Consider the following 12,031-nt stretch of genomic DNA (forward strand, 5'->3'; position numbering starts at 1 on the left):
TTTTACTCAGAAGGCTGGAAGTAGAAATCTATGGGGAAAACGGGGCCTAAATCTTTTCCTTCTCCGTTTCATTTTCCTCTTTTATTTTTTCTTCGTAAAAATTCTTTTTCGTTTTGAAAAAATTGAAAAAGTTTTGATTAAAACTTTTTAATTTTTCTATTTATAACACTTTTTTTTTTTTTTTTTTTTTGTCTTCAGTCATTTGACTGGTTTGATGCAGCTCTCCAAGATTCCCTATCTAGTGCTAGTCGTTTCATTTCAGTATACCCTCTACATCCTACATCCCTAACAATTTGTTTTACATATTCCAAACGTGGCCTGCCTACACAATTTTTTCCTTCTACCTGTCCTTCCAATATTAAAGCGACTATTCCAGGATGCCTTAGTATGTGGCCTATAAGTCTGTCTCTTCTTTTAAGTATATTTTTCCAAATGCTTCTTTCTTCATCTATTTGCCGCAATACCTCCTCATTTGTCACTTTATCCACCCATCTGATTTTTAACATTCTCCTATAGCACCACATTTCAAAAGCTTCTAACCTTTTCTTCTCAGATACTCCGATCGTCCAAGTTTCACTTCCATATAAAGCGACACTCCAAACATACACTTTCAAAAATCTTTTCCTGACATTTAAATTAATTTTTGATGTAAACAACTTATATTTCTTACTGAAGGCTCGTTTAGCTTGTGCTATTCGGCATTTTATATCGCTCCTGCTTCGTCCATCTTTAGTAATTCTACTTCCCAAATAACAAAATTCTTCTACCTCCATAATCTTTTCTCCTCCTATTTTCACATTCAGTGGTCCATCTTTGTTATTTCTACTACATTTCATTACTTTTGTTTTGTTCTTGTTTATTTTCATGCGATAGTTCTTGCGTAGGACTTCATCTATGCCGTTCATTGTTTCTTCTAAATCCTTTTTATTCTCGGCTAGAATTACTATATCATCAGCAAATCGTAGCATCTTTATCTTTTCACCTTGTACTGTTACTCCGAATCTAAATTGTTCTTTAACATCATTAACTGCTAGTTCCATGTAAAGATTAAAAAGTAACGGAGATAGGGAACATCCTTGTCGGACTCCCTTTCTTATTATGGCTTCTTTCTTATGTTCTTCAATTGCTACTGTTGCTGTTTGGTTCCTGTACATGTTAGCAATTGTTCTTCTATCTCTGTATTTGAACCCTAATTTTTTTAAAATGCTGAACATTTTATTCCAGTCTACGTTATCGAATGCCTTTTCTAGGTCTATAAACGCCAAGTATGTTGGTTTGTTTTTCTTTAATCTTCCTTCTACTATTAATCTGAGGCCTAAAATTGCTTCCCTTGTCCCTATACTTTTCCTGAAACCAAATTGGTCTTCTCCTAACACTTCCTCCACTCTCCTCTCAATTCTTCTGTATAGAATTCTAGTTAAGATTTTTGATGCATGACTAGTTAAACTAATTGTTCTGTATTCTTCACATTTATCTGCCCCTGATTTCTTTGGTATCATTACTATAACACTTTTTTTGAAGTCTGACGGAAATTCCCCTTTTTCATAAATATTACACACCAGTTTGTATAATCTATCAATCGCCTCCTCCCCTGCACTGCGCAGTAATTCTACAGGTATTCCGTCTATTCCAGGAGCCTTTCTGCCATTTAAATCTTTTAATGCTCTCTTAAATTCAGATCTCAGTATTGTTTCTCCCATTTCATCCTCCTCAACTTCCTCTTCTTCCTCTATAAAACCATTTTCTAATTCATTTCCTCCGTATAACTCTTCAATATATTCCACCCATCTATCGACTTTACCTTTCGTATTATATATAGGTGTACCATCTTTGTTTAACACATTATTAGATTTTAATTTATGTACCCCAAAATTTTCCTTAACTTTCCTGTATGCTCCGTCTATTTTACCAATGTTCATTTCTCTTTCCACTTCTGAACACTTTTCTTTAATCCACTCTTCTTTCGCCAGTTTGCACTTCCTGTTTATAGCATTTCTTAATTGCCGATAGTTCCTTTTACTTTCTTCATCACTAGCATTCTTATATTTTCTACGTTCATCCATCAGCTGCAATATATCGTCTGAAACCCAAGGTTTTCTACCAGTTCTCTTTATTCCGCCTAAGTTTGCTTCTGCTGATTTAAGAATTTCCTTTTTAACATTCTCCCATTCTTCTTCTACATTTTCTACCTTATCTTTTTTACTCAGACCTCTTGCGATGTCCTCCTCAAAAATCTTCTTTACCTCCTCTTCCTCAAGCTTCTCTAAATTCCACCGATTCATCTGACACCTTTTCTTCAGGTTTTTAAACCCCAATCTACATTTCATTATCACCAAATTATGGTCGCTATCAATGTCTGCTCCAGGGTAAGTTTTGCAGTCCACGAGTTGATTTCTAAATCTTTGCTTAACCATGACATAATCTATCTGATACCTTGCAGTATCGCCTGGCTTTTTCCAAGTGTATATTCTTCTATTATGATTTTTAAATTGGGTGTTGGCAATTACTAAATTATACTTCGTGCAAAACTCTATAAGTCGGTCCCCTCTTTCATTCCTTTTGCCCAGCCCGTATTCACCCACTATATTTCCTTCCTTGCCTTTTCCAATGCTTGCATTCCAATCTCCAACTATTATTAAATTTTCATCTCCTTTTACGTGTTTAATTGCTTCATCAATCTCTTCGTATACACATTCTATCTCATCATCATCATGGGCGCTTGTAGGCATATAGACGTTAACAATCGTTGTCGGTTTAGGTTTTGAATTTATCCTTATTACAATGACTCTATCGCTATGCGTCTTGAAATACTCCACTCTCCTCCCTATTTTCTTGTTCATCACGAAACCTACTCCTGCCTGCCCATTATTTGACGCTGAGTTAATTACTCTAAAGTCACCCGACCAAAAGTCGCCTTCCTCATCCCACCGAACCTCACTAATTCCTACTATATCCACGTTTACTCTATCCATTTCCCTTTTTAAATTCTCTAGCCTACCAACCTTTTTTAAGCTTCTAACATTCCACGCTCCGACTCGTAGAATGTTATTTTTTACTTTTCTGGTGACCCCTTCCTTAGTAGTCCCCACCCGGAGATCCGAACGGGGGACTATTTTACCTCCGGAATATTTTACCAAGGAAGGCGCCTCCATTATTGCTTTTTAAAATGCAGAGAGCCACATTTTCTTGGAAAAAAAAAACAGCTGTAGTTTTCCATTGCTTTCAGCTGCGCAGTACTCAGAGGACTGAGTGATGTTGATATGGCCGTTTAAGTCATTGTGACTCACGCCCCTAACAACTACTGAAAGAGCTGCTGCCCTCTTTCAGGAATCATTCCTTAGTCTGGCTCTCAACAGATACCTCTCCGATATGGTTGCACCTTCGGTCCAGCTACTCTGTATCCCTGAGCACTCAAGCCCCCTCACCAACGGCAAGGTCTCATGATTCATAGAGGAGGTATAACACTTTATTACTTAAAAACAATAAGTGTATTATTAATTGTATTAACAATGAAGAACGAACACCAAAGTGGGAAAAGTAGAAGGGAACGTGTACGCGTGTTGCTATGTAGCTTATTACACTAAAAAAGGAGTAAGTTTTTAAACAAAGTAGGTAATACTCATATCGTTTCGTTAACGCTTAACATTACCTCGAAAAGCAGTGTTTCATTGTGTAATAGTAGTACAGAACGTTAACAAACTGATCGACAGTAAAAAAATGTGAAAAATAAGAGCAGTATCGCTTTAGCGATTTGATTATAAAATAAAAAGACTTAATTTACAATCGGTCGCTTGAAGTTAGAATAGATATAATTAAAATAATTTTACAAATAATTTATTACGTATCTTTTATTTACAGGAAAGGAAGATACTTCTACTGCTGTCATGACGGAAGACGAGCCGGGACACTCCAGAGAAAGGTAACTATCTATCTACTTTAGTATAACCGTTACAATAATTAATTAAATTAATATCGTAGATCAAGCACCGTACTGAACTAACATACTAATTAATTAATCGCCCGCTTTATAAGATCAACAACACGTGAGAATTTATACGATAATTAAATCTTATATATCATTTATTTTCGTAACAAAATAATCAGATTAACTAATTAGCAAATAAACAAGAAATTACAGCGATATACTTCGGATACCGTACAGTTCAGTCCCTTTAACAAGAAAAATTTATACAAAAATAATATTTCCTTGTTGTTCCATATGTGTAAATATATATATATACATATTTATTTAAATAAATATACTAATTTTAAAATAAAATGTCTCCTGTTATCGGCTTTTTCATTATTTTCCTGTCAGAAACACTTTAGAAACTCATAAAATAAAATAAACTCCCGTCGACGAAAAAACAGATATTAGTAAAACTTATTTGTAAATATGCGTAACGCGATTTACGATTCGCATGGAGAATTGGAAAAAACTGTGAATATTATATTATTACAAACAATTTTTTTTTTTAAGTAATATTAAAATCAGGAATTACATTACTGTGAAACTAATTTTACTAATGATGATGGAGAAACTTTATTCTTCAACTACGGTAAAGAAAGAAAAACCCGATTGAATTTTGAATTTGGTAAAAATTCTTATGTGAAAAACGTTCAATGAAAACGTTAAATGTTTATCCCCATCCTTAAAGGAGATATCGCTGATCGGTGTAAAGTTCATTCTGTTTTTATCTACCCGACCTATATAATAACAGACCAAATGGTCTTTCGGTATTTTTTCTTACTGTTTTTGAACGGTCTGAATTATAGGTTTAAATGTTGTAAATATTTTAAACCGCTTTCAATTGGGATTACCTATGAGACGACAATTTTTATTTGTATTTTTAATCGTTATTTTTTATTCTTATGCTTATTTGTTAAGTACAGAGTGTTCAACTTAAAAGAGGTCCTATCGTTTAGTTAGGTCCATAAATAAGAGTTTATCGGCAAACACATACGTAATAATTTAATCATAAAGTGTTGAAAATGATGTCCATCCACTTCTATACACTTTTCAACACGTTTGACCACGTTTTCGGCTACTCTCTTAGCCTATTTCCTAGATGGTATCGGCAATATTTATCTTCAATTCCTGCAGGATGTGTGAATCGCTGCTATAACAATTTCTTTTAAGTATGCTCACAGAAAGAATGCTGGACAAATCAAATCAGGGGATCATGATGGCCACAATCCTTTACGAATGATTCTTCCACCGAAAAAAATCATGTAGCATCTCCATAGTAGAACGACCTGTATGACAAGTAGCACTGTTATGTTGCAACCACCATCCCGCCCATCCTCTTCCGATAACGCTATGAACTGTTGGATAATTTTCAATAGACGGCAACATCCGTAGTTCTTAAAAGAGAGGATCCTATTCTTCATCGCCTTGAAATCGCACACCATACGCTTATTTCTGTGGGTTTAGGGAAGATTCAAAGAAAATGTGCGGATTTTCAGTACCCCAGGTCAGGTAGTTCTGACTATTGACATACCCGCTAAGGTACCCCGCTTCACTTGTAAAAAATATTTGATCAACGTTGCCTTTAATGAAGTTCTTGAACCGCAGACGGTAAACCCTTTTAGCATAATCAGCGTTAGTTAGCTCGTGGAAAACCTTCATCGATAAGGATAACATTTAAGCATTCTCCTCGCTGCAGTGTGGGCTGAACTTAGTTAAATGTTTTTCCCCGGCTTAGTCTACCGGATTTACGAGGAGATCTTGTTAGTGCTGCTTTAATGTGTCCTGAACGACTTGTATCGTTAAAACCGATCTGTGTCGGACACGTTTCTGGTCTAACACCGAACCCGTTTCACAATATTTATTAACCATCCTCTGAATAACGCTTTTCCCTGGGCGCTTCCTTTACAAATTTCTCCCTGAACTTTCGGACACAAGGTGAGATCTTTTCTCTAAATAAGTTTCCATCACGAATACGCGTGTAACAAACAACACACGATTACGCGACCTTATTCAAAAACCAATGCTCGACACAGACTGGCGATACTCAAATCTGCAGACAATAAACAGTCCTTACTCCAGCTCCGGTCGTACCGGCATCTTCCACATTATTTTACCCGTCTCACGCCGATATATGCATTTTAACAAAGATATGCATTTAGTAAAAGACGATACAAAAAAAGGGAAACGTTTGAACCGATGTACAGTAGGCACCATTACTTTACGCAGCGACAGCTTTGCCGCTCGGTCATCGTGGAACAATGGAACCGGTCAACAGCGTGCTTTCGCCATAAAAATGTTCAAAAAATAACGATAGTTTGTAAGATGCACAGATGGAGTTCGACGGCATTATAATTTGCAGCGTGTTGCATCAAACCACGCGATAAAAACTTTGAAGAGACTGGATCGACTCTAAACAGAAACCGACCAAGAAGTGAGAACCGAGAAATTAGAACCGACCAAAAAACAGTTCAACATATATATGAAACCTTTATTCTTCTGGAATTTTTCAATAATCAAGTTAGAGGGGAGGTCGTGAAACGTCAAGATCTCTTATGTGAAAAATTTGATGCAAATAGCATACTTTCCCTTTAGTATGTTGCACAGTTTCAAAGTCGGGTAAGAAAACTTATTTTAAGATAACCGGTATGTTAAAAGGAGACGCAAAATTATTATAAAGATCACGTAATAACATCGACTAATAGACAAAGACATAAAATATTGCGGACGAATCCTCCCGAGATAATAATTTTATTACGAGAGCAACTGTACAATGCACTTGCACTGCGCAAATATTTAATGACATTTTATATATAAAAATATCCATTAATCCACAACAAAGCCGACAAGGTTGTCTTATTACATTCGTATTTTCTTACCCGGCGTTTATGAAAATGAGCACACCAGTTTATTATTTTTTTTCAACCGTTTTTCATTAAAAAAGTTATGACTTGTAAAATGGCCGAAAAAAGGAAAACCATTTGTTTATAATAATGAAGAAACGTTAACTATCAGATGGTTAAAAGATATATTTTTGGAATATATTTTCTGCATTTAATACGGGTGTAAAGTTGTGTTGAATTAATTATAAGTCAGGCAAAATGTTACACAACTTTCTCGGCTTCGCCTTCATATTCTATAAGGTTTTGAAATTTTAATCGCTTAATTATGCAATATTTAGTAGTGTACTTGCGAAAAAGACAAAATGTTTAGTAAAAGAATTTGGGTCGACATTTATCCCCTTAATCAAAAGAGTTTTTACTTAAAAAATTATGCGGTATTATAAGTATAATTGAGAAAAAATTTTGACTTTCTTCACCAATTAACCTTTTTATTATCAAAATTATCGTATATTTGTAACTTTCCTTGCATCGTTGCTCTAAAGCTATGTTGAAAATATAGTAATTAGTCAAAAAATGGGGTACGGGATTTTTTTTCATTTCTCGACAGAGAAAAAAATAAAGTGCTGGACGGGGGGGGGGGTAATGTTCGTATGAATTTACGTGTGTTGGTGTATTTGAAGCTTAATAACTTTTGATTGAATAAACCGATTTTGATGAAATTCTGTACAGAATTGGTGTACATTGGGCAGATTTTTGGTAAAATATTGGGGTCAGTATCTCCCAGTGTAGGGGTTTTTTTGGGGATATTTTTCCAAAAGTTTGCAAAAACATCCCCAGTTTACATTATATGTGTACATGCTTATTTTACCATTTATAAAAAAGTGCTCCAAAATTCCCCTTACCTCAAAAATCGAAAAAAGATATTTATTTTATTTACTGGTTTTTTAACCTAAAATTGTTGTCTTCCTAGGCAAGTGACCCTAAAAAAAAAAAAAATACTTTGGAATCAATATCTAGGGGAGGAGCTGATCAAAGTTTGAAAATTACGATTGTTTGAATTTTTAAAATTTATTTTGATGTATCATTATTTTTCCACTTTTCCCTTACAAACGATAGTTTGTAAGATGCACAGATGGAGTTCGACGGCATTATAATTTGCAGCGTGTTGCATCAAACCACGCGATAAAAACTTTGAAGAGACTGGATCGACTCGAAGTGCTCGAATACCACACAACATTGAGGCTGTTCGCGTTACAGTCATGCAGAGCCCACGGCGTTCAATCGGTAAACAAGCAGTTACGGTCGGGGTTTCCCGAGAGTGTTTGCCGAATTCATTTCTATTTAAAATGTCATCCTTACAAGTTAAGGATCATCACTTCCGCTTTGATTTCTCTCAAAAGGTTGCGGTAAACATTAACGAGGATAACGAATTTCTGGACTAGCTGTGGATGTCAGATCAGGTGCATTTCCATTTCACAGGTTACGTGAAAAAGGAGAACTGTTGTTACCGGGCAGAGAGCAACCCCGACGATGCGTAAAGAGCATGAAAGCTCTTTACACAGCAGCAAGGCAACGGTACGGTGTGCAATTTCGTCACACGGGGTCATCGGACCAAACGTTTTCGAAAATGAAGAGCGAATCACGATGACTGTCATTTCGGATCGGTTTATTCTATATGTATACTCTTATACATGCTGCAATCTTCTGTTATATTCCGGTGAACGATTTCCCAGATCAACACGAAGCCTGATTTTGACAGGACGGTGCGACGTCGCCGACTGCAAGGCAATCCATCCAGCTGTGCGAGAATTACTCGGTAACCGTGTTATCTCTTGATTCGGTGTCGTTCAACAGCCTCGGATCAGTCAGTTTGTGCGGATATCTTAAGAGTGCGATCTATAAGAGTCGGCCAAAGATACCGGGTGAACTGAAACAAGCAATTCAAGACGAAATTCGTGGCATCCGATCCGAATGCTGCAGTCAGAAACGGGAAACTTCAACGGCAGATCGGCAGAGTGCACACGTAAAGAAGGACGATCTACCTGACGTAATTTTCAAAAACCGATATTATGTATTTTGATAATTTGTTATTTTATATTTTTACGTATATTTAATTGTTACGGTTAGGTTTCTGTCGATAAATTTTTTTTGTTGCATTTTTCTAAAGTTTTCCTTTTTTGTAACACCTATATAAACTACTGAGCGATAGGGCTTCTTTTAAATTAAGCACCTATTAGTTGTCAAATAATGACTTAATCATTTACTTGTCGATAACGTTTTGAATTTATTTGCTTCGTCTACAAATTTCCATCGGGAAGTCGGCACCGTAATAAAATATAATTGTTCGGCAGAGCCTCGAAACTATTAACCGTACATGTGAAAAGACTAGCGCTAAGCATCTTCACCGCTCTGAAATAATTAGTAAATTTATGAATCGTACTAAAATTATGGGCTAAGTAAATTAATAAAATATTCACCGTTTACGTTTAATTAAGGTATATAATCGTATAATTAATAACAACAGATTAAAATTTCATTTATTAATATATAAAAAGCCAACTTTATCGTCATTTATTTACTAAAAATTTCTATTATACTAAGTGTATGCGAGTCATCCAGAAAAAAAATATCCCGAGTGTACGAGTGTAAATATACACAAAACGAAGGGGACGATGCAACCTAATATAATGATTGATCGTGAAAAAAATGATGAATGGATATTCCGTGTCATATTAAGTTAAGAGAGAGAAAGCTAAGCCTGAGTATAAGTCTTCCATTCGCGTACTTATAAATGCATCGTAAAGGGTAACATCACTCGGTATATAAAATATACGTAAATAACTGCACGATACGACCTATAATACAAACAAAATAATTTCGTTATAATTTTCATCGAAATATTTTATCGATTTTAGTATCTAATTGACGTAAACGTACTTCATTACTCATACTGAATTAGAAACTTCACAAAAAGTCATTATAAAATACATCTAAATAATGTAAACACACGCCCTAACAAAATCAATAGAAGTTTTAAAAATAAAAGCTCCCGATCGCATTGCTGAACCTTTTCAGCGTATGTACAAAGAGTTTAAAATTTGAAGGGTGGGAATTTCAAACGTTCCATGTACCAAAAATAACATTTCACCGCCAAACAAAAAAAATATATATATACCTCCCTGAATTATAATTTAAAGACATTTTTGTACGAAAAAATAATTTTTGTACAAAATACAACCTTCCGATTGTTTATTATTATTATTATTATTTTCGTAAGAATATTCCGGAAGTCTTCAGTTATCCCATGCAGCTTTTTGGATTTGAGGCTCCTACGCAGCCGCGTCCCTTGTTAGAGACATGTGATCTTGTACGGACTCAGGCTGACCGTTCCTGAGACGTGTGGTTAATTGAACCCAGACCATGAAGGATCTGTTAAAAGATACTGAAAACTGTCATAAGGTAACTGTTTGTTGTTGACGGGTAATTTAAGGTGGTGCTCTTGCTCGATTGTGATGACGGACAGCCGAAGGTGGAGCTCATGCTCGTTCGTGCTTGCGTGGATGGGCAGAGAGGTGAAGAAACCTGAGGACTCCGTGGCTTAAGTTTTAAACTAATTGGTTGGGTTGGTATGATATCATATAAAAAAAAAAGAGAGATTAAAGAATAGGGGTGACTGTTGCTGAGAGAACAAGGGTGGTGGACTCTCAGTAATCAGTGTATGATGAATATCTATAAAATAAATAAAAGAGCTAACCGGTGAACTGACCTGCCGTGCCGGACATACAGCCGGCGGGCGGGGAGGCGAGCTAGAGTAAAGGACACTCCTCTGGCGCGAGTCAAACTTGATTGTAGATCCGTTCCAGAGGAGTAGGTGGGATATAAAAAAAAAAAAAAAAAAAAAACCATGAAGGATTACCCACCGGGTTGGTCTAGTGGTGAACGCGTCTTCCCAAATCAGCAGATTTGGAGGTCGAGAGTTCCAGCGTTCAAGTCCTAGTAAAGCCAGCTGTTTTTACACCGACATGAATACTAGATCGTGGATACCGGTGTTCTTTGGCGGTTGGGTTTCAATTAACCACACATCTCAGGATTGGTCGAACTGAGAATGTACAAGACTACACTCATACATATCATCCTCATTCATCCTCCGAAGTATTATCTAAACCACTGATTCCCAAGTGGTTTAGGTGGACCCCCAGGGGTCTACGGGAGATTCGACGGGGGTCTACGTTGGCGTGACAAAAAAATGGGGGTTCACAATTCGTAAGCGAAATTGGAGGAAATACGGTAGAAATGTAGCTGCAGGGGGTCCACCGGAACCAGCAAAATTTTGAAAGTGGTCTATGGGAAAAATAAGTTTGGGAACCTCTGATCTAAACGGTAGTTACCAGAGGCCAAACAGGAAAAAAGAAAGAAAGAGCACGAAAGATACTAAAAACTAAATCGTGGATGCCGGTGTTCTTTGGTGGTTGGGTTTCGATTAACCACACATCTCAGGAACGGTCGAACTGTAGACTGTACAAGACTACACTTCATTTACATTCATACATATCATCCTTTGAAGTATTATCTGAAAGTTAATTACCGGAGACTAAACAGGAAAAAAGAAAGACCACGAAAGAGCGTCTTAGTCTTTCATCCGGAGGTCCCGGGTTCGAATCCCGGTCAGGCATGGCATTTTCACACACGCTACAAATCATTCATCTCATTCTCTCAAGCAATACCTAACGGTGGTCCCGGAAGTTAAACAAGAAAAAAAAGAAGACCACCAAAGAACTCCGGTATCCGCGGTCTGGTACTCAAATCTGTATAAAAGTAACAAAATTTTACGATGATTTGAACCTCGGAACTTCGACTTCAAAAAACAGCTGTTAAAAAACCGATATGGAAAGAAGAGTTAACCGGTAGACCAGACCGGCGGGCTACAAAAGAAAATAATTTCTTACCTCAAAAATACATTACAAAATTAAACTACTTATAAAATCGATTAAAAAAACACTTGTTAAGAGAAATTAGGTATCCCCTATATATAAATATGTTGGGTCGCAGACTGCTATTGAAGTCGCCATATATCTACGTGTTCGTAAGAGGGCCTACATATCTCGAAGTAATGCCTCGGAGTGATTCCGGGATGCATAGGGTTACTCCAAAGGGTAGACGGTAGTCTAAAAGTTAAAAAAAAAAAGTTTTAGACGGTAGTCTGTTGATGGCGGTTGGATTA

General features: G+C 36.4%; 1 protein-coding gene across 1 annotated transcript in view; it reads left to right on the plus strand.

Annotated features, from left to right (window-relative positions):
• Nucleotides 1-12,031, plus strand: part of LOC142328072 (phosrestin-2-like) — a 726,802-nt gene that overhangs the window by 292,218 nt on the left and 422,553 nt on the right. Inside the window, exon 2 of the mRNA XM_075371544.1 lies at nt 3,859-3,919. Coding sequence (XP_075227659.1) covers nt 3,885-3,919 — 35 coding nt within the window. The 5' untranslated portion in view covers nt 3,859-3,884. The remainder of the gene's footprint in view (nt 1-3,858; nt 3,920-12,031) is intronic.

Source organism: Lycorma delicatula, chromosome 7 (assembly GCF_047948215.1).
Source record: "Lycorma delicatula isolate Av1 chromosome 7, ASM4794821v1, whole genome shotgun sequence".
Lineage (NCBI taxonomy): Eukaryota > Metazoa > Arthropoda > Insecta > Hemiptera > Fulgoridae > Lycorma > Lycorma delicatula.